The 22,936-nt window shown below is 52.2% G+C and overlaps 1 protein-coding gene across 1 annotated transcript in view; it reads left to right on the top strand.

The window, feature by feature from the left end:
* The window catches only part of LOC125150244 (histo-blood group ABO system transferase 2-like), a 29,697-nt gene extending 8,988 nt beyond the window's left edge, over positions 1–20,709 (top strand). The window contains 9 exon segments of the mRNA XM_047829848.1: positions 4,205–4,277; positions 5,660–5,710; positions 6,293–6,343; positions 6,590–6,646; positions 7,058–7,105; positions 7,952–7,987; positions 10,211–10,339; positions 18,379–18,725; positions 18,728–20,709. Of these exon segments, the coding sequence (XP_047685804.1) occupies positions 4,205–4,277; positions 5,660–5,710; positions 6,293–6,343; positions 6,590–6,646; positions 7,058–7,105; positions 7,952–7,987; positions 10,211–10,339; positions 18,379–18,725; positions 18,728–19,065 (1,130 nt within the window). The 3' untranslated portion in view covers positions 19,066–20,709.
* Positions 20,710–22,936: the final 2,227 nt, after the last annotated feature.

Genomic DNA, 22,936 nt, shown 5'->3' with positions numbered 1-22,936 from the left:
AGCCTGGGCAGGAGGGCACATGTTTTTCCAGAAGAGGAAGGCAAAGACAACAGTGTGGTCATCAACATTCTTTTGTTGATAAGAGGCAGCCAGACTGGGAGCAGGGCTCCCTCAAGCAGTGCTGTCCCCAGCTAGCTGGGAGGGGTCACTGGGCGTCCACTTTTGACTTGTGCCCTGGTTCTAAAGTGAGCAGAGACCCTGTGTGGGTGGTGGCTGGTGGGAAGGACAGCTCCTGGAGCCAGCGGAATCCCACAGCCGCGAAGGCACGAGCTGAGTGATATTCCACGGTGTGGACAGACCACACTTCCCTTATTCCTTCATTCGTTGTTGGACACTTGAGTTACTCCCACTTTCTGGGACCACTGCCGCCATGAGCACGTGCGGACCCAGCAGTGGGATTGCCGGACCACGCGCAGTTCTGTGTACATTTTGAGGAATTGCCGAGCTTTCTCCCCCAGCAGCCGCACCCAGGACCACACTCTGAAGGTGTGACCGACAGGGTGTGCCGGTGCGTTGAGTTGGGGTGGGGAGACCCCTCTGATCTGTCCATGCGCTCTGGTGCCTGGCCATGATGTGGGAAGTGTGCCCCGCGGGGGGCCTGGGTGTTTGGCTGTGAAAGGGCTGATGTGCCTTCAGTGGGGAGGGTCCATGAGTGCTTAGGTCCCCAGGTCCAGGGGTTGACAGAAGGTAAAGGCTGGAGAATGACCGGAGGGGATGGCAGGGTAGATGTCATAGTTCATGCTCCCATGGTGCACGGTGGGGGCACAAGAAAGGCCGGGACCACGCCTGGAGCCTCCAGTGTCTGTGGCCCCCCCCCCCCCCCAGGAGGAGGTACAGAGGTGGCTGGGCGGGTGTCACCAGCAGACAGACCAGAGGGAGCACAGTTCAGCCACGCTGATGGGGCAAGTGGACTGAGGGTGGAGGAGAGAGTGCGGGGTTAGGGCTGCAGGGGTCCCAGTGGGTGGCTGGGGTGAAGGCTGGTTGGGGAGGGGGAGGAGAGAAGGGGAGGACGGACGGAGGGTATGGAGACAGGATGATTCAATCTCTCCAGGGCAGGGGAGCACTGGGAGGGCCCCAGGAAGGGAGTGTCCAGGGAGAGCATGCATGACGCAGGTGCGCCATATGTGCCCCGTGCTGTGCAGGATCCCTCTCACCCAAGCCCTGCTCTGATTGGGGCGGGGTCTCCCAGCTCACCTGGGTCAGCCCAGCCACTGCCCCGTGGCGCCCCTGATGGGGCAAATCTGGACTCTTCAGTTCAATCTTTCTTGCGCGGCGGTCACCGTAGCGAGGTCGAATGCCTGCGGCCTGAGTTGTCACCCGAGACCCTTTGCCCTTTGTGGGCAGGGCGCCTGGCTGGCTCGGTTGGTGGAGCTCTCAGGTCATGATCTCATGTTCGTTTATGGATTGACCCCCATTCCAGGCTCTGTGCTGACATCACAGAGCTTGCTTGGGGTTCTCTCTCCCTCCCTCCCTCCATCCTTCTCTCTCTCTCTCTCTCTCTCTCTCTCTCTCATTCTCTTTCTCCCCCCCCTCCTCCACCCTCTCTCTCTCTCTCTCAAAATAAATAAATAAACATTAAAACAAACCAAAGAAAAAACAGTTCATGGGCGCCTGGCTGGGTTGGTCCAGTCCGTGGAGCGTGCGACTCTTGATCTGGGGGTTGTAAATTTGAGTCCCACATTGGGTTTAGAGATTAAAGATAAAAAATTAAAAAAAAAAAAACCCAATTCAGTAGTTGTTCTTATTTATTAAATCCTAGGAGCTATTATCAAAGGGCTTGGGGGTTTATGATATGAGTTCCAAACTTTAAAAAAAAAATGTTTCTTTGCGTTTATGGTTGTCTTTTCAACTGTGCATGAAAATTTTATTTTCACTGGGTCATATTTATTTGTCTTCATTTAGGGCTATTAAGAAGAAATCTGTGGCCAGACTTAGAAAGGGCCTGACCCTCTCCAAGACCGAAAATGCAGCATCTCTGTCTTATTCTGGTTTATTTGTGGGTTTATCTAATTTTGTTATTTGGAGCGGGCAGTAGCCTTGCATGGTTCAAAGCTAAAAACGGTCCCTCAGGACATGATGGAGAAGTGTGACTGGTGCCTGACCTTTGCTGGCCCCTCTGCCAGCCTCCTGCTCCCTGTATGTAACTGTTTTTAGTCATTCCCCGCGCAGACTTTTAGGTTTTTTAGGGAAGCGTTAACAACATACAAAAGGTAGAGTACTGTCTTCACTGTTCCGTACCTTGCTTTAAACCTGTGCTAAGCGTGCCCCTACTCTCTCTCAGAGCTGCACAGCATCCCCTTTGTTGGTCACGCAGAAGTGGACTTCAGTCCCTAGCCACGGACACTGGGGTCCTTTCCAGGCTCCTGCTGTTACAGACAAAGCCTTCGTGAAAAACAATCATTTTACGCGTGGGCAGGTGTCTCTGTGGTGGAGATCCCCAGAAGTGGGTTTGCCCGATCACATGCTGAGTGAGTCTGACTCTGGGTAAACATTGCCTGCCAGATGTCCCTTCCCATGGACTCCCTCCCCTTCCCACTCCCTACAGTGGTGTTTCTGAACCTCACCCCTCCCCAGTTACAGCAGTATAAGGAGGGAAATAAAATTGAATTTAAATTGCCTCCAAAGAGAGGGGGCACGTGGCTGGCTGGGTCAGCAGAGCACGTGACTCTTGATTGCGGGGTCATGAGTTCAAGCCCCACATTTGGCATAGGGCCTACTTTAAAAACAAAAAAATGTATTGTCCCTAAAGAGAAAAATACTAAGGAGTAAGATTTTGGCGGGTAAAGTTAAGCTTTGGAAGGCCACAAATAATTAATGTCTAAGGTGGTGGTTTTTTTGTCTTTTTTTTTTTTTTTTTTTTGCATCCCCAAGAACCAATTTTGACCTTCTCAGGTGATGTCCCTACCTGCCGGCTCCCCACACCCCCTGCCTTGAGAGCAGCCGGCAGACGCGGTGTGTTATCGCCCTCTGGTGGTGGGAAATGGTATCTCACTGTGGCTTGCTTTTTTTTTTTTTTTTTTTTTTTAAACCAGCTCCAGTATAATTGACCTATAACTACACATATTTAAACTGTGCCTTTAGAGGCACCTGGGTGGCTCAGTCGGTTAAGCATCGACTTCAGCTCAGGTCATGATCTCACAGCTTGTGGGTTCCAGCCCCCACGTCAGGCTCTGGGCTGACAGCTCAGAGCCTGGAGCCTACTTGGGATTCTGTCTCCCTCTCTGTCTGCCCTCCCCTACTCATGCTCCCCCCTCTTAGAATAAATAAATAAACATTAAAAAAAAATAAAACCTTTGCCTAATCCAAGGCCAAAGAAGCTACTCTTTATTTTTTGCACACACCTCTGGGATTGCACATTTGGGTACATGTGGGTTTTCACATTTTCACACCCAGAGGAAACGGACGTATCCCTCTTAGACCCAGTGAAACTCTTTGGTAACAGTGTCTGGGCTGCACCCAGGTGTACATGTGCACGTTTTGTTTGGTTGTTTTCTCAGTCCAGCACTTGGGACCCCCCCCAACACATTTGTGATCAATGAGGTTCTCGCCGCTGGGACATCGGGCTTGGGCGTCGTAAAACCCAGCGGTGGGTGGCTCGGGGGAGGAGGCTCCTTATCAGTGGTGGGTCCTGCTGTACCCGCCACCTTCAGCTAAGATTTAACTGATGCACGCTGTATGGCTTCCTTCCAATGTGCCCCTTTCCCGTGGTGCTGCACCCCTGTAGTGGGCTCTCCCACCATGATGTATTATTGTATGTAGCTGTGCTGTGAGCCCCCACGGCATTAGGGCTGCGAGGTGCCCGTGGGGTGCGGGGTCCCCTCGGTGAGAGGGTTGGTGCACCGTCATCTGTCACAGCCCTCCTGGGCCTTGTCCTTCACGCTCTGCCTGTGCGGTAATGGCTGCGGTGCGCCCCAGCCTCTGAAGTGTGAAGAGTGGACCCGCGTCCCCGGGGGCTTGTCAACAGGGAGGGGCACCAGGGCGGGTGCCCAGGGGCTGTAGGGCAAGGCTCAGCGGGTTATGCCTCCAGGAGAGGTGTAGCCCTCCTTCCCTGAGGGCACACAAGAGGGAGAGGGCTTTGAGCTGGAGCCCACAGAAGCCCCTCCCTGCCCAGTGCCCAGTGCCCAGTGCCCAGTGCCCAGTGTGGGCCCCAACAAGGTGATTCAGGTGAACTGGCCCCGGAATAACCCAGGCTTCCTCTCCGCAGGCTTCTGGGGAAGGAGTGCCAGCTCCTGGCTGTGCGGGCTCCTGCTCTTGGCTGCGTGTCTGGGCTTCTACAGGTGAGAGTCTGGGGACGTCCCCGGGGTCCCTGTGGTGGGCTGGGGTTTAGTATAGCTGATTTGACTTTAATTGATGAAAACGGTCAGGGTTTTGGCCCACAGCCGTGGTCCCAGAGAAGGTGTTACCCACATGGTCACTGTCGTTTTGCAGATAAGGAAACGAGGGAACACGGTGGTGTTTTCTGCCTCAGGTGCCCACTTCGCAGGGACCAGGGACGCAGACCCCCAGCCAGCGCTCGGCTCTGCTCCCTGATGAGTTGTCGGCATTTATAGGTTCCCTGGGGAGAGGTGGGGGGCAGAGGGCTTCTGAAGGCAGTGTTTTACAGCCTGTTAGAAACACCGGTTACGTAGAGCTCACACCGTGCTTTAAATGCATTTACCGAAAACAGATAACACCTTTTTTTTTTTTTTTTTTTTACTGCCTTTCATTTGTTTAAAACAAACAGTAAAGTTTATGTTTCCAAACTTAGTAAAATTGCATTCCCTTAAAAAAAATAGAATCTAGTGGATCCTTTTCGGTGCACTGGTTTTTATTCAAGGTGAAACTGCCCCTAGCCTCAACTTTGAGGTGGAAACTGAATGTTCACATGTACAGTCGAGACCACAGGAAGGCATTTTCACGTAGCGGTTAACCTTGAGAGCTATACGCGTTTTCACCGATGACTTCCGTAAAGTAATTTGTTAGGAGTTCACACTTACTGGATGTGGTGTCCTGTGCTGGGCACTGAGCGAGATGCTTGATGGACATTCTTGTACATTCTCTCAACAACCTGTAAGATCTGCATGATTGTCCCCGTTTCACACCCGAGGAAGGTGAGGCTCCACTGAGCCTGGAGCCTGCTTGGGATTCTCTCTCTCTCTCTCTCTCTCTCTCTCTCTCTCTCTCTCTCTCCCCCCCCCCCACCCCTCTCCCTGACTCATGCACTCTCTCTATCTCTAAAGAAAAATAAAAGAGAGAGAGAGAAATAAACATAAAGGAATATAGAAAGGAGGCATGACTCTAGACTTGAGAGTGTCCGCAGGTCACCTGGGGAACTTGTTAGAAAGAGAGCTTTCTACATACACACCCCTCCTAAGTGCTCAGCACTGTGCAGGGGCCTGGAATTGCATCTAGAAACGACTCCTCAGGTGAACGGGATGCCGCGGTCCTCGGCCCTGCTGTTGGTTACTATGGTGATGGGATTGCGTTACAATGGTCCGGATGACCAGCAGGAATGGGGATGGGGCCAGAAGGGCTCTGGTCGGGCTCCACGTCCATTTTCTCAGGAGCCAGAGGCCAAAAGGGTGAGAATGTGTGTGTTAAAGTCTCAGCCTCGAACCCCCATCCTGTCGGTCCTCCCGCCCAGCGAAGACTCAGTTTCACACTCTTGTTTGTCCCCCAGCAATGTCTTCAGGCTGATTCCCGGACGGAGGCAGATAGGAGAGTCTCGAAGGTAATGGCGGCGTCTTTGGATTCAGGGCGGTTCCTTCTAGAAAGATCTAGAGCAGAAATAGAAATATACATATGTACTGAATTGGAGGTACTTACAACCAGAGACCCTCGGTTCCCAGTGTGACTCCCGAGTCCCTCCCTCCACCGTGTTTTCTCAAACCTTGACAAAGGACAAGGCAGAGAAAGTTCTAGCTTGCGCTGGAGAGAACACGTTTACAGAGTTCACGCACTGCCCAGCGGGCTGTGCGGCAAGGCCGGGATTCTGGGAGGGATAGCGCCTGGTATGGGTTCCGGGGTCCCTTCAGCCGCTTCGACGGGGCCGAGTGGGGGTGGGGGCCCTCTGACCCCGTCAGGGCCCAGACAGGTCGAGGCTCAGTGTCCTCTCAGAGCTCATTCCTTCCAGAGCTGGCCTCCCTGGCGACCTGTGAACAGATAAGGTGACAGCTCCCAACCGGGACGCGTCACGAGCCCCCAGGGCGTGGCCCGACCCCAGTTCTCCCTCCGTCCAGCTTGGGGGGCCCACACATGCTGGTCGGATGGCCAGGTAGATGGTGGGCTCAGCTGGTGTCACTTTTCTCTCCAGCAGCACTGAGGGCCGTCCCCTGCAGGGCCAACGGGAGAGCCTGCCATCGAGGTAGTGATTTCCGCTCTTTCCTCCTCCCTCACAAACACTGGCCTTCGTCGGCCCCCGCTGAACTCCATCCAGGAGCCTGTCTCCCCTCCCCCCACCCCCAGGCCTGGCTGGGGTCCCCAGGGGTCGGTGGGGAGGGGGGATGCACACCTAATCCTGGCCTGGGGCGCCCCCCTCTTGAGGGCACGGCTCTTTGTTGGCAATCGCTCCTTTTCGCGAAGTGAGTCGATGGAACCTTTCCTCCCTCAGCCAGGATGGCCGCCGTGTGGTCCCGCAGGGGATGCTGCTGGAGACAAAGCAGTGCAGGTGAGGGGCGGGGAGCGGGGCTCCCGGGGCTGACAGGGTGAGGGGGGCCTGGCCAGAGCTCTCCTGGGGATTCCAGGACCCACAGGGGCAGCCACGGCTCCTGCCTCCTGGTCTCTGCTCCTCCTCCCCAGGTGTGTGTGTGTTGGGGGGGCAGTTTCTCCCGAGGCCGTGGTCACCCCCTGCGGGTGGAGCCGTGCACCACTCTCCCAGACACGGTCAGCGTGTCCAGGGTTTCTCGGCCCTGCTTCAGACCCCCGCTCCACCCTCCTGGCCCAGGCTCGGCATCACACGGGAACTTTCTCCTCAGGGGCCATGACGTGGCTGGCCCTGGAGGAGACCTGCCCGCTGGCGCGGGAGCGCTTCCCCCAGGACCCGGCCCTGGGCTGAGTGCTCTCTGTTTCCCTCCCTCAGTGAAAGGGACTGCCCCCCGGACGCCTGCAGAGTCCCTGAAGTCCCCAGGTATGGGGACCACCTCTTCGGGTGTTTCTGTGCCTCTTTCCGAGCAAGTCAACATGTGCCTCCCCATCCCCTTCCTCACCCCCACCCAGTCCAAGGCCTGATTCCCAGGGGAGAGGAGGGTGATGGGAGAGAGGAGGGTGATGGGGGCACAGGAGAACAGGAGGAGACATTAGATGATGGGAGTCACAGGGGGTTTCCACTTGACCTCCAGCCGTGGGGCTGCTCAGTGTCATGCCCGTGGCACACCCAGCCCCGGCTTCTCAGCCCTCAGCTCAGCTAACACCTGAGGATGATGTGGCCCGGGGAGGGCATGGAGGTGGGCGCGGCATGGGGGCTGGATGAGGTGGGGGTGGGCCTTCGTAGTTGTGAGGTAGACCCGTGTTAGGACTTACAACACGGAGAAAGAGAGAGAGGGGTGGGGGGAGAGAGAGGAAGGAGATGTGGGGAGTCTAGAGCCTTGGCAGTTACCAGAGACCTTGAGGGGTGACCCCCTTTCCTCTGCTTGGCTTTTAGCCTCATCGGTTTATCACTGGGAAGCATGTGGCGTCCCCAGGGCTGGGTGGGCACGTTTGACCGCTGTCTGTCTAGTGAGTGGACAAGTGACTAGTGGACAAGAGGAAGAAAGGAAGGAGGGAAGGAGGGGGAGCAGGAGAGAGGAAAGAAGGAAGGAGGAAGGAAGGAAGGCAGGAGGGCAGGCGGGCAGGCTGGCAGTCCTGTGGTGCTCCTGGCACAGCTGGCCATCTAGACGGGGAGGACGGCACCTTGCAGCTGTGGGCGTAGACTGCCTGGCTCCGAGACGCTTCTGGGTGTGACTGTCCTCCTCCCTGATGCGTGTCTTCTCTGCAGGATGGTTTACCCCAAGGCCCAGCTCCTGCAGCCTGCGTAAGTTGGCACATGCCTGCCGTGGCCACCGGCCCGCCTCGAGTTCTCCTCTCCCTCACTGCCACCTGCCCTGGCCTTTTCTTTTCCTTCTCTTGCCGTGAGAGGGGGCTGGTCCCGGGCGAGGGTGCCAGGGAAGGCGCCTCCAACTCCCGGGTGTCCACAGAAGGCACGGAACCCTCTCTCATCTCTTCCTGGGGACGCAGGACAGGCCTGGGCTGGGTTCCCCCGGCCCCGCAGCCCGGCCCCCGCAGCCCGCACCTCCTCAGCCCCCACCTCCTGGCTGTCCTGCCCCAGATGGTGCTGGCAGCCGGTCCCTGCGGCCTCAGACAGGAAGGTCGCCCTGAGGCCACGCTGGCCAGCCCTCGCTTTACAAGCAGGGAAACTGAGGCTCAGAGAAGCGAAGGTGCTTGCCTGAGGCTGTGCGACCGGCGAGGGCGTGGTCGGGTTCCGAGCCCAGGCCGCGCGACCTCCCTGCCGGGAGAGCTGCGAGTGCGCACTGTCATTTCTGACACCAGTACCCACGCCTCCTTGAGTCCTTAGAGCCACCCGGAGGCCGTGACACCTGACACGTGACCTCCCTGGAATGAGAGGGCTGTCCCTGGGGAGGACACACACACACACACACACACACACACACACACACACACACACCAGGTCCGAAGCGCTCCATTTAAAATATCTCAAAAATACGAAGTCTCTTATCTTAAAAACCGATCACGTATTGAAAGGATGGTATTTTGGACGTTGCGGGTTAAACAACATACACCAGATTAATTGTAACTTTACCTGGTCACTTTTTTTTTTTGTTCATTTCTGAGACAGAGCATGAGTGGGGAAGGGGCAGAGGGAGACAGGATCAGAAGCAGGATCCAGGCTTTGAGCCATCAGCACAGAGCCTGACGAGGGGCTCAAACTCACAAACCGTGATATCGTGACCTGAGCTGAAGTTGGATGCTCAACCGACTGAGCCACCCAGGCGCCCCTCACCTGGTCACTTTTACCTTTGTGTGCTTACTAGAACAATTTTAAATTACAAATCTCTGTTGGACACAGCCCATCTGGAGGGACGGGCTGGCGTGAGCCTGTTCCCGTGGGTCCTGGAGCCGTGTCCCAAGAAGCCACGGGTGAACAGGCACTCGTGAGACGGGATGGGAGGAGAGGAGAGAGGCGTCCGTGCGGGCTAGGGTGGAGAAGGGACAGAGAACGTTCTGTGGGGCTACACTGGGGGGAGGGGAAGCCCTCGAGATGGGAGGGGGCTGGAAGCCTAGCTTTGTCCCTGAAGAAAACTCGTGTTACCCCCTACTCCCAGCAAACAGGTAGGTTTCCCACAGGGAACAATGCCGCCGCTCCCCCCCAGTCAGCAGCCCCCACGGCGGGGGCTCACTCCCACAGCCCGCCCCCCGCCCCCCACGTGCCAGTTGCAAGTTCTAGGTTGTCACCTGTGCTTTTGACTGACCGGCTGTAGCTCAGGGCTCCCACCGGCCCCTCCTCGGGCTCGATGACTTTCTAGAGTGGCTCCAGAACCCAAGAAGACCGTCTACTCTAGTCTCGGCGTATCACCAAGGTCGTGGGAGCAGCCAGGGGCACAGGTCCCCAGAGGGCGGCGTGGAGAGGCCAGGGAGCCTCCGTGCCCTCTCGGACCCGTCGTCAGGATCCGGTGGAGGCTCCCTCACACACGCACCTGCCGGGAGGATGGGGGCTGGGGCTGCAGTGTCACGCTTCTGACCACAGCGTGGTCTTTCCGGTGGCCAGTCCCCATCCCGAGCCATCCAGGAGCCCCCCCGGGTCACCTCATTAAAACAAAAGGTGTCCCTATCACCCAGGAAGTTCCAAGGGGTTTAGGAGCCCCGTGTCAGGATCTGGGGTCAAAGACTGAATATATGTTTCTTATGGCCAAGTCCCTATTGCTGGGAAAGGGCTTGGCTATTGCTCTCACTGAGATGCAGCTCCTTCTCGGAAATGGGGTTGGGGGCCTCCCAGAAGGAGTGTCCTGTGGGACCCAGCACTCGGCGGTGCTCAGGAGACACTCCACGCGGGGCAGTGAGGGAATGGCAGGGTCAGGGCTCAGGGGCTGAGCTTATGAGGCAGAGAGCACTGCATTGGGAGTCTGGAATCCCGGCTGCGTCTAACTGCGCTGCTCGTGGACTGTGGACCTTTGGTCCTTCCTTCCCCGGCCCACCTTTCCATGCCCTGCTCTAACGCACTGTGACCTGTTCCCTCTAGGAGGGCAGACGTGCTGGTCATGACCCCCTGGTTTGCTCCTGTCATCTGGGACGGGGTCTTTGACTCTGCCATTCTGGACGCACAATTCGAAAACACCACCGTTGGACTGACCATTTTTGCCATCAGAAAGTAAGTGAGATCTGGGACACCTGGGTGGCTCAGCCGGTTAAGTGTCTGACTCTTTGGCTCAGGTCATGATCTCACAGCACCTGGGTCTGAGCTCCGAGCTGGGCTCTGCCCTGATAGTGTGGAGCCTGCTTGGGATTCTCTCTCTCCCTCTCTCTCTCTGGCCCTCCCCTGCTCTCTCTCTCTCTCTCTCTCTCTCAGAATAAATAAACTTAAAGAAAAAAATAGGTAGGTAAGATCTTGGCAGCTGTGCGGAGAAGGACACGTGCCCAAGCTAAACCAGGAAGCCAAGCCCCAGGTAGGGGGCACTCCTCACCAGATGTCTCTCTTTGCCAGGATGGGGTGCTCACAGGGGGAGGGGGAGGCGTGGGTGGCTTTGTGGACAGGTGAACCTGGTGGGATTTGCACGGGCCACCAGGCACACCCCTGCTCAAAATAGCAGCCCCACACCTGAGAGTCGTCTGCTCCAGAAGTGACCATATCAACCATTCAGAGGCCTGGCAGCCACTGCTGACCACTTAGCGGGACTAACCCTGTGACCCAAACCCATGAGCAGGTGCTCGGCCGCCCCGATGCGTTCCCCTGGGAGGCTGACTGAGGCTTGGCGTCCCATTTAGCCGGAGCAGGCTTACTATGCGGTGGAGTCGGACCTGAAGGCTCCAAGCTGCATTTACGGCTTTGGGGTTAGCTTGTTTGCTTTGGAAACCGGCTCGTGTTTCACATCCGGCACCTTCGCCGGCATGTGTTGGGCGCCTTTGCACGTCGGCACACGCGGACCTTCCTCATTCTTTCGAACGGCTGCCCACTCTTATTCCAGAGCCACTGCATTCCCCGCTTGAGCTGACCGTTCCGGAGAGCTGCCTCAGGCAGCACCCTTGCAGACAACCTTGCATCGCGAAACTTTTCAGTTGCGCGGCCGAGTTGCGAAAACGTCACAGTGAACGTGTGTCTGCCCACCACCCGGACTCCGCCGCTAACGTTCTTGTTTTTCCCCTTCTCGCTTTGCCTGGTTTTATTGGGATATAATCAATATATAACATCGTCTCGATGTAAAGCGTACAACATAATTGTCTGATGTGTGTATGTGTCGTGAAACGATCACCCCAGGAGGACCTACTCTCGGCAACTTTCAAATATGCGATACGGTATGTCAGCTGCAGTGGCCATGCTGTGCGCTCCGTTCCCACAACTGATTTATCTTATGTCTGGAAATCCGTACCTTTCGACCACCTTCACCGCTTTCCCCAGTCCTGCACCTCTTGCCCCTGGTAACCACTTATTGTCTGTTTCTATGGATTCGGGGTTTTTTGTTTTTGTTTTTGTCATTTAAAGACTCCACATATAAGTGGGATCACACAGTACTTATCTGTCTCTCTCTGGCTTATTTCACTTATGTAATGGCTTCGAGTGTCAACCATGTTGTTGCAAATGGCAGGATTCCTTCCTTCTTTTCTTTCTTTCTTTCTTTCTTTCTTTCTTTCTTTCTTTCTCTTTCTTTCTTTCTTTCTTTCTTCTTTCTTTCTTTTTCTTTCTTTTTCTTTCTTGCTGAGTAATATATATATATCTCACACTTTCTTTTTTTTTTTTTTGAAATTAATGCTGGTCTTTATTTTTATTTTTTATTTTTTTATGAAATTTATTGACAAATTGGTTTCCATACAACACCCAGTGCTCATCCCAAAAGGTGCCCTCCTCAATACCCATCACCCACCCTCTCCTCCCTCCCACCCCCCATCAACCCTCAGTTTGTTCTCAGTTTTTAACAGTCTCTTATGCTTTCGCTCTCTCCCATTCTAACCTCTTTTTTTTTTTTCCTTCCCCTCCCCCATGGGTTCCTGTTAAGTTTCTCAGGATCCACATAAGAGTGAAACCATATGGTATCTGTCTTTCTCTGTATGGCTTATTTCACTTAGCATCACACTCTCCAGTTCCATCCACATTGCTACAAAAGGCCATATTTCATTTTTTCTCATTGCCACATAATATTCCATTGTGTATATAAACCACAATTTCTTTATCCATTCATCAGTTGATGGACATTTAGGCTCTTTCCATAATTTGGCTATTGTTGAGAGTGCTGCTATGAACATTGGGGTACAAGTGGCCCTATGCATCAGTACTCCTGTATCCCTTGGGTAAATTCCTAGCAGTGCTACTGCTGGGTCATAGGGTAGGTCTATTTTTAATTTTCTGAGGAACCTCCACACTGCTTTCCAGAGCGGCTGCACCAATTTGCATTCCCACCAACAGTGCAAGAGGGTTCCCGTTTCTCCACATCCTCTCCAGCATCTATAGTCTCCTGATTTGTTCATTTTGGCCACTCTGACTGGCGTGAGGTGATACCTGAGTGTGGTTTTGATTTGTATTTCCCTGATAAGGAGCGACGCTGAACATCTTTTCATGTGCCTGTTGGCCATCCGGATGTCTTCTTTAGAGAAGTGTCTATTCATGTTTTCTGCCCATTTCTTCACTGGGTTATTTGTTTTTCAGGTGTGGAGTTTGGTGAGCTCTTTATAGATTTTGGATACTAGCCCTTTGTCCGATATGTCATCTGCGAATATCTTTTCCCATTCCGTTGGTTGCCTTTGAGTTTTGTTGGTTGTTTCCTTTGCTGTGCAGAAGCTTTTTATCTTCATAAGGTCCCAGTAATTCACTTTTGCTTTTAATTCCCTTGCTTTGGGGATGTGTCGAGGAAGAGATTGCTACGGCTGAGGTCAGAGAGGTCTTTTCCTGCTTTCTCCTCTAAGGTTTTGATGGTTTCCTGTCTCACATTTAGGTCCTTTATCCATTTTGAGTTTATTTTTGTGAATGGTGTATCTCACACTTTCTTTATCCAGCCATCTGTTGGTGGACACTTGGGTTGTTTCTCTGTCCAGGCTGTTGTAAATATTGCTGCAGTGAATGTGGGAGGGCAGGTATCTCTTCAAGATGCTGATTTAGGGGCACCTGGGTGGCTCAGTCCATTGAGCATCAGTCACCTAAAATGATTGCTGAGTGTCCCAGGGTCATGGGATGGAGCCCCTCATTAGGCTCTGAGCTGAGTGTGAGTGTGGAGCCTGCTTGGTGTTCTCTCTCTCTCTCTCTCTCTCTTCCTCTCCCTCTCCCTCTTAAAAAAAACCTTAAAAAAGGATATTGGGGTGCCTGTGTGGCTCAGTCAGTTGAGTGTCTGACTTTGGCTCAGGTCATGATCTCACACTTCGTGAGTTCGAGCCCCACATTGGGCTTGCTGCTATGGGCCTGTCAGTGCAGAGCCCCCTTCGGATCCTCTGTCCCCCATTCTCTCTTCCCCTCCCCTGCTTGTGCTCTTTTTCTCAAAAACGAAATAAAACATTTTTTTAAAAATTAAAAAAGATACTGATTTAATTTCCTATCTTTACCCCCATCTCTATCATCTATCTCTTTCTACATCTCCAGAAGTGGGATTGCTGGATTGTAGGGTAGTTCTGTTTTTTATTTTTATTTTTTTTAACGTTTATTTATTTTTGAGACAGAGACAGAGCATGAAAAGGGGAGGAGCAGAGGGAGAGGGAGACACAGAATCTGAAACAGGCTCCAGGCTCTGAGCTGTTGACACAGAGCCCGACATGGGGCTCGAACTCACGGACCGTGAGATCATGACCTGAGCCGAAGTCGGACGCTTAACCGACCGAGCCACCCAGGCGCCCCTGGGTAGTTCTGTTTTTAACTTTGCAGGGGCCACCCTACCATCTTCCGACAGTGCACAAATGTGCCCTTTTCTCCACGTGCTCTCGGGCAGTTGTGTCTCTTGTCTTCCTGAGATGAGCCTTCTAATGGGTGTGAAGGGATGCCTCATTATGGTTTTGATTCGTGTTTCTCTGACGATGAGTAATGTGGAGCACCTTTTCATGTACCCATTGGCCATTTGAATATTTTCTTTTGTATGATTTCAATCTTCTTAAGTTTGCTAAGATTTGTTTTGTGGCCTAACATATGGTCTATCCTAGAAAATGTTCCATGTGCCCTTGAGAAGAACATATGTTCTGCCATTATTAGATGGAATGTTCTATGTTGTCTGTTAGGTCCATTTGGTCTATAGTCTTGTTCAAATATGCTGCTCCCTTACCGATTCTCTGTCTAGGTGACCTATCCATTTTTGAAAGTGGCTTATTAAAGTCAGCCGTCAATATCGTATTGCTGTTTATCTCTCCTTTTAGTTGTGTTAGTATTTGCTTTATGTGTTTAACTGCTCTGATGTTGTTGGGTGCATAACTGTTTACAATTGTTATATCTTCTTAATGGATTGACCCCTTTATCATTATAGAGTAACCTTCTTTGTCTTCTTTGATCATTTTTAGCTTAAAGCCTACTTTGTGTGATATAAATATATCTTCCCGTCTTTCTTTCAGTCAGTGTTTGCTTGAAATATCTTTTTCTATTCCTTCACTCTTAGTCTGGTCTCTAAAGCTAGAGTAGGTCTCTTTTAGGCAGACTATTGTTGGATCTTTGAAAAACTTTTTTTTAATCCATGTAGCCATTCGACATCTTTTGAGTGGAGAATCCTTTTAAAAAAGGTAATTCTTGAGAGGTGTCAAGTAATTCTTGAGAGGTCAGGACTTCCTGTTGCCATTTTGTTCATTGTTTTCTGACTGTTCCGTGGACTCTGTTGCTTGCTTCCTCTCTTGTTGCCTTCTTTTGTGGCTGGATGACTTTTCACCGGTAGCTTTGACTCCTTTACTATTCCTGGTAGTGTATCCACTACGGATTTTCCCTCTGCGGGTAGTAAGGCTTACATAAAATATTTTCTGTTTATAACAACCTCTTTTATGCTGATAACAACTTAATTTCAATAGCTTCTATAAACAATACGTTTACTTCTCTCTCTCTGTCTCACATTTTAGGTGATTGGTGCTACGATTCACATATTTTTAAATATTGTTTACATAAACAGATTACTGTATTCATGGTTGGATTTTTTATGTTTGTTTTTTTAACTCTTAGAGTTGTAAGTGATTTATGCACTGCCATTACAACATCTGACCTTGACTGTATGTTTACCATGACCAGTGGATTTTATCAATATATTAATGTTTTTATCATATTAGTCAGCATCTTCTTCCTTCTGCTGAAAGAGCGTGATGCCCTGTAGCATTTCTTGTAAGGCGGCTCTACTGGTGATGAACCCCCTTAGCTTTTGTTTGGGAACGCTTTCTCTCTCCTTCATTTCTGGAAATCAGCTTTGCTGGGTGTTGTATTCTTTCAACATTTTGACTATATCATCCCTCTCTCTCGTGGCCTGCACAGTTTCAAGCGTCACATGCTCTTCCCATTGAGCCACCCAGGCACCCTCCTTATCTTTGACTTTTGACAACTTAATTATAATGCATCTCTCCGTAGCTCTTTTCAGATTCAACATTTGGGGTCCATTGAGCCTCATGAATCCAGATGTCCGGGTCTCTCATTTGGGAAGTTTTCAGCCATTATTGTTGTAAATGTATTTCCTGCCCATTTCTCTTTCTCTCCTCCCTCTGGGATTCCCATCATGCACATATTATTTCTTTTTATGGTTTCCCATAAGTCCATAAGCTTCACAATTAACATTTTATTGTACTTGCGTGATCAGTAATCTACTCGTCTGGTCATCCTTCTGTCCATCTATCCATTCATAGTTGCTTTTGCCATGTGTGAAGTTAAATCTGGGACATCAGCACACTCGCCCTAAATACTTCTCTGTGCATGTCATTAACCGGAGCTTGAGATGTGTTTATAGTTTTTCTTCTTCCCAGGCAAAATGTACATACACGAATTCCCTGGGTTTTGGCGAATACATATCGTTGTGTAACCAAAATTCTTTCTACGTATACAGTGTTCCCATCACCCCCAGAATGTTCCGTCATGCCCCTTTCCGGCCAACCCCTCCCCCTACAGCCTCTCCTGCGGCGTCGCTTGTCCTGATTCTTTTCTACTCTAAGATTAGGTTTGCCTCCTGGAGCCCTAAAGCATATCCCGCTTTGTGCTGCCTTTTCTGAGAATCGTAATTTTGAGATTTAGCCGTGATTTTGCGTGAACCGGTAGCCCTTTCTCGCTGCTTAGCGTTCCGTGGGGTGGGCACACCACAGTTGCCTCTGCACTTTCCGTTTTGACAGACACCTGCTTCCAGGGCTTGGACACTATAAGTAAATATGAATTATGTTGGACAGACCTTTTGCGGACACGCAATCTACCTTTTCTCCATTGAACATCTAGGAGTAGAACCACTCAGGCTTAGGCGAGAGACGGCTTTCCTTTTGTAAAGAACCACTCCGCACGTTTTTCCGGTTTCACGCCCCCACTCACAATACACGGAAACTCCGGCTGCTCTACCCGCCTCACCAGCATCTGACGGCGTGAGTCGCCCGTGAACTTTTATACCTGGGTCCTTATACTCACATACGAGTAGATCTGTGGCATAGAGTCCGGGCAGTGGAATCGGGGGAAGAATATACACATTTAAAGTTTGAGTGTATTTTCTCCTATGCCCTCTGAAAGGGTTATACAAATGGTTACTTGACCCAGGGGTACATGAGAGTGCCCGCCTTCCCGTGCTCTCAGCCACACTGACGTATTCACTTACTCATCTGTTAAAAAAGACCTTTACTGAGCAGTTATGACGTGTGCACGATAGGGGTAAGGTAGTTTCCCAAGCAGACACAGGCCTACTTTCATGGAGCTACGTTCTAGACGGAAAGAACACGTAAAGATGGAAAAGACGGGAGAAGAAGTAAAACACAAATACAAAATATGTCAAGGTGGTGATAGGGGCTCTAAAAGAATACCTAAGGCTGGGTAAGGGGTGGAGAGGGATGTATCTTCATATTTATTTGTGTATTTATTTGCTCTTTCTTATTGGGTTATAATCTCCACGTTGTAAAATGTACACCCGTTCAAGGGCACAGCCTGCAGCATCCCCTCCCTCTCCCCACCGCCTCATGCATCTGTGTTGATGCTAGCAGGGAGACCTATGAGGCATATGCAGTTCTGGACATTGGTCAAGGAATGGAAGCTATTATAGGGGGCGAGCACTGCAGGGAACAGGGTCCCAGCCCCAGGGAACAGGCAGTGTGAGGGCCCAGAGGAGCATGCCTGGCCTGTGTCGGGAACATCAAGTAGCCAGCCTGCCCGGACAAAAAGGTGGACAAGAGGAGAAGGAGACCACATCAGGGGCGGGTCTTGTAGGGTCTGGAGGACCACGGTAGTGTCCTGAATTCGTTTTTAGTTTTTCTTAAGGACAAGGAACCATTTGAGGGTCATGGGTTGGAGAAATCCATCATCTGGACATTATCTATCATTTGAACTTTTGCCAGCCTTGTGGACTAAGAAAATACCTTGTGGTTGAGACTATCTGCTCAATACCCAAGCAGTCTGAAGGCCTCCTTTTACTATCCAGTTGAGATACATGGTCTTTAGCTAGTCTAGTAGATTGGCTATGGTTTTATTTTTATCTTTCGATTAAAAAAATTTTTAATATCTTAAAATTTAAAATATTAGACACAGAATCGGAAGACACAGAATCGGAAGCAGGCCCCAGGCCCTGACCTGTCAGCACAGAGCCCGACGCGGGGCTCGAACTCACGAGCTGAGATCATGACCTGAGCTGAAGTTCGACGCTCAACCGACTGAGCCACTCAGGCGCCCCGTATCTTTTGATTTTTAATCATGGTAAAATGCACAGAACATTGACCATCTTAACTATTTGTAAGCGTGCGTTTCGGTGGTGTTAAGTGTTCACATTGTGGGGCAACCATCCCCACCATCCGTCTTCAGATGCAAACCTGAAATTCTGTGCCCATTGAACACTAGCTCCCCATTCCCCCCTCCCCCAGCCTCTGGCAACCACCCTTCTGCTGTCTGTTCCTATGAACTTGCCTCTTCTGGACACCTCTGTCAAGTAGATTGACTTTTGCAATTGGCTTATTTCACTTAGCATGATGTCCTCAAGGGATGGCCATGGTATTATAAGCTGGTTTTGCCTAAGTCTGTTTTTCTGCTGCTGTTTGATTGTGTTTAACACCCACCGTCTCTCCTGGGGTGCTTGTTGGTCTTAGATACGTGGTCTTCCTGGAGCTGTTCCTGCAGACGGCGGAGAAGCACTTCATGGTGGGACACAAGGTCACCTACTACGTGTTCACCGACCGGCCGGGGGATGTGCCCCGCGTGCCCCTCGGGGAAGGGAGGCAGGTGGTGGTCCTGGAGGTCCGGAACTACTCGCGCTGGCAGGACGTGTCCATGCACCGCATGGAGATGATCAGCAACTTCTCCCGGCAGCGCTTCCTCCACGAGGTGGACTATCTGGTGTGCGTGGACGTGGACATGAGGTTCCGCGACCACGTGGGCGTGGAGATCCTGTCCCCGCTCTTCGGCACCCTGCACCCCGGCTTCTACCAGGCGGCCCACGGGCCTTCACCTACGAGCGCCGGCTGCAGTCCCAGGCGCACGTCCCCAGGGACGAGGGCGACTTTTACTACGCGGGAGGCTTTTTCGGGGGGTCGGTGGCCGAGGTCCTGCGGCTCACGTCGGCCTGTCACCAGGCCATGGTGGTCGACCGGGCCCACGGCATCGAGGCCGTGAGGCACGACGAGAGCCACCTGAACAGGTACCTGCTGGACCACAAGCCCACCAAGGTGCTGTCCCCCGAGTACCTGTGGGACGAACATATGCTGCAGAAGCCACCTTTCCTCCGGAAGCTGCGCTTCGTGGCGGTGCCCAAGAATCACGCAGAAATCCGGCACTGATGGGCCGGGGGTGGGGGGGTGCTCCAGGAGGTCTCCCTGCAAGGCCGTGGCCGGCCTTAGCGGGTCTTCCGCTGGGAAAGGGATCGGCCACGGCTCTGGTGGCGAATGAGTCCCCGTGCCTCAGTTTCCTCTTCTGGAGAGACCCCCACTACCCACCAAGCACACACGGCTCTGGTTTCTCATCTCTCCCTAATCCTGCCTCGTATTTAAAGTCGGCTCACCCTTCGTGGTGCCGGTAAGGTCCCCTTCCCCGGCAAGGTTTCTTTGTCTCTTCCTCCTGCGGTTGAGGCCCGCTGCTCCCCGCTCCGTCTTTCTAGCGCGGTGTCCTTCCGGCTCCATCTGCCATCCCGCCCCTATTTCCAACTGGCCTTGCCCATTACGGTGTGAGCTCCTGGGCCGAGAGGCTGAGATCTCTCCGCCTTTGTCCAGGTCGCTTCCTACCACAGGGCCTTGTGCCCGGAGACTCCCAAAACAGGTTCACATTTGAGTTTAAGTGGCCTGTAAAAACCCAGGACACCGTGTGCTGAGACGGTGGGCGAGGCCCAGCCGGGGAGCACTCTTCCGGGTTTGGTCTGGGTCGGTCGGTGGCTCGCGGCTTCGGGTTGTTGGGCTTTTTCTTCTAGGGTTTCTGGCAGTTTGTCACATGCTTTTGCTCTTACTGCTTTTCTCTGACACACGTTAAAAACGCCTTCTTCCGGTTTTTACGTGGCCACTTCAACTCTTTCAGCGTAGGCAAATTTAAGAGATCGCCTCCTGCTTTGAAATCGTGAAGACAGTCTCTTTTGTTATCTTCCAAACACTTAATGTTTTTGCCTCACACTTGAGTCGTTAATCTACCGAAAGCGACCTGTGCGTGCTTTTAACGGAAGGGCTCAATTTAATGTGGCTTTCTCTGGATAACCATCACCCGAGCACCGCTTATCGAACACGTGTTTGAAAACCTACCGGAAAGTTCTTCTCCCTGACATGCACTGTCATCGGCCTCATGCTGGCAGCTGTCCTTCTGTGCCGGGTCCGTTAGGGTCTCTCTATTCTGTTGCATTTGATGCGGTTTTGGCGTGGTGGGGGTCCGGAACCGATAGCCGAGAAAGAATTCTTGTGTCTTTGGTGCTTAAAGGTGATTTCATCAAAGCACAGGGACTGGGCCCGTGGACGGGAGGAGCTGCCCTAGGGTTGTGAGGAGTGACTGGTTATACACTACAGAGTTGGGGGAGGTCAAGGCAAAAGGAAGCCTCCAGAAGGAGTTTCCCATGGTAAAGAGGACTCCTAGGATAACTGAGGCCTGACTGTTGTCACCCTGAGCTGGTTTTTCCTCTAGTAAGTCAGTAACATGAAGACAGTAGGGAGTTCCTGAAGGAATGTTCTACTCTGTTTGCCTCAGGAGGCTGCAGGTTATAAAGAAATTTAATGTTATTTGCATTTCCGTCTTGTCTTTGTTCCCCACATCCCTACGGAGGAGAGGGTGGGTGATGTTGGGGCTCCAGGAAACTGAGTCTATGGGTTTCTGGAGGTTAAGCTATTGAGAAGATTGCCTTTTGGGGGGCTGCCTGGGTGGCTCGGTCGGTCAAGCTTCTGACTTCAGCTCAGGTTGTGATCTCACAGTTAGTGAGTTCGAGCCCCGCGTTGGGTTCCGCACTGACAGTGTGGAGCCTGCTTGGGATTCTCTCCCCTTCTCTCTGCCCCTCCCACACGTGCTCTCTCTCTCTCTCTCTAAAATAAATAAACATTGAAAAGAAAAGATTGCCCTTGTACTTTATTCAGACATGTATGAACTGATGACGACTGTGATGTCTATCAGCCAGCCTTTGGTTTTTCCCTTTCCTTCCTTCTTGGGCAGCCAGGAGAGCCTGAGGAACGTCACACGCATCCCGCCTGGGGGCGGGGGGTCGCTTGTGGGGTGTCGGCCTGCCTGATGCTCCCTCGGCACATCGGCCGGATGGTCTGTCCTCGTGGCGCCGACCACCATCTTACTCACTCTGGGCCTAGAAACAGGTCTTGGTATCTGGTGACAAGTCCTCCCCCGACTCTTTAAGGGTGTTCTGATTGCCCTTGGCCCTGGCCCTGCTGCATTTCCATCTTTAATCTTCTGTCACATGGCACTGAGGAGCCTGCTGGAGGTTTCCTCAGAACCGGGGTAAAAATATCTTGTCGATATCGGAGATCCCACCCTGTGAGCAAAGCTCTCGGTTTACTCAGTCCTTCAGTCTTTCAACAGAACTTCGTAATTTTCTCCGTAAAGGTCTTGCAAATCTGTTTTTCAAGACTCGTAGCTAGGTGCTAGGTTTTTTTTCCCCCAACATTTTATTTTTTTGAACTTAAAACATACAGGGGCGCCTGGGGGGCTCAGTCAGTTAAGCCTCCGATGTCAGCTCAGGTCATGGTCTCGTGGTTGGTGGATTTAAGCCCCACATCAGGGGCGCCTGGGAGGCTCAGTGGGTTAAGTGTTCGACTTCAGCTCAGGTCACGATCGCACAGTTTGTGAGTTCGAGCCCCGCGTCGGGCTCTGTGCTGATGGCTCAGAGCCTGGAGCCTGCCCCGGATTCTGTGTCTTCTCCTGTCTCTGTCCCTCCCCTGCTCATGCTCTGTCTCTCTGTCTCTCAATGGTAAATAAACATTTTAAAAAACTAAAAAAAAAACTTGAAACATACAAAAAATTTTTAAAGAATCACACAGCAAACGCTCCCGTACCTACCGCGTAGAGGCCACCGTGAACACGGTGCCGTGATTCTACCGCTCACAGAGTGAAAAAGGTCTTCAGCTGCCTCCGTTTTGACCTCACACTTTCTGGTTGGGTTCTTCTCCCAAGCTGGCCTCCTGGCTCAGGCAGAAGACCCTGAGGAGGAAACTTCCCCTGACGGGATCTGAAACTACGCCCTCAATGAGGGGTGCCTCCAGCCAGCAAGACCCCGCTTGTCATTGACTCCAGGGACTGGGGCCGACTTGGCCTTCCCTGCCCACCTGCACGGACCCAGCCACCTTTGCCCCACCCTTTGCTTTCATAGGCCTGAACGATTTCTGGCACTCTGGAGACAGCCTTTGAGACGCGCCAGCCCGCTCTTCCCGGCGCTGGCCTCGCCGAGAGAAGGAACTTTCTCGTCCCACTTGCCACTCATTTCTCTGCCTTTGGATGTTGTCAGCGGCCAGTGGCCCAACCTGGTCGGTTTGGGGCCCCCAGACCCAGAGCTCTTGCACCCCTGCGCCCCGGCTATCATATGTCGTCCGTGCACCTATCCGTGCCTCCATCCATCCATCAGTTCATTTAAATTTTTATCCTACATTTAAAAACAACTTGCAGAGGGGAGCCTGGGTGGCTCAGTCCGTTAAGCATCTGACTTCGGCTCAGGTCACGATCTCCTGGCTCGTGGGTTTGAGCCTTGGTGTCGGGCTCTCTGCTGTTAGCACAGAGCCCACTACAGATCCTCTGTCTCCCTCTCTCTACCCTTCCCCCTTTCTCCCTCTCACACACACACACACTCTCTCTCTCTCAAAAAAAAGAAACATTAAAAATTAATTAATTAATTAATTAAAAAAATAATAACTTGCAAAGGCACATGGGTGGCTCAGTAGGTTAAGCATCGGACTCTGGATTTGGGCTCAGGTCATGATCTCACAGTTTGTGAGATCGGGCCCTCTGTCGGGCTCTGCAGTGACAGCTCAGAGCCTGCTTGGGATTCTCTCTCTCCCTGTCTCTGCCCCTCCCCTGTTCTCTCTCTCTCTCTCTCTCTCTCTCTCTCTCTCTCTGAAAACTAAATAAACATTTGGGGCGCCTGGGTGGCTCAGTCGGTTGAGCGTCCGACTTCAGCTCAGCTCATGATCTCATGGTCCATGAGTTCGAGCCCCACGTCAGGATCTGTGCTGACAGCTCGGGGCC

This window comes from Prionailurus viverrinus, chromosome D4 (genome assembly GCF_022837055.1).
Source record: "Prionailurus viverrinus isolate Anna chromosome D4, UM_Priviv_1.0, whole genome shotgun sequence".
In the NCBI taxonomy this organism is placed as follows: domain Eukaryota; kingdom Metazoa; phylum Chordata; class Mammalia; order Carnivora; family Felidae; genus Prionailurus; species Prionailurus viverrinus.
Note: the sequence above shows the minus strand (reverse complement) of the source record. Positions and strands in the feature narration are given on the sequence as shown.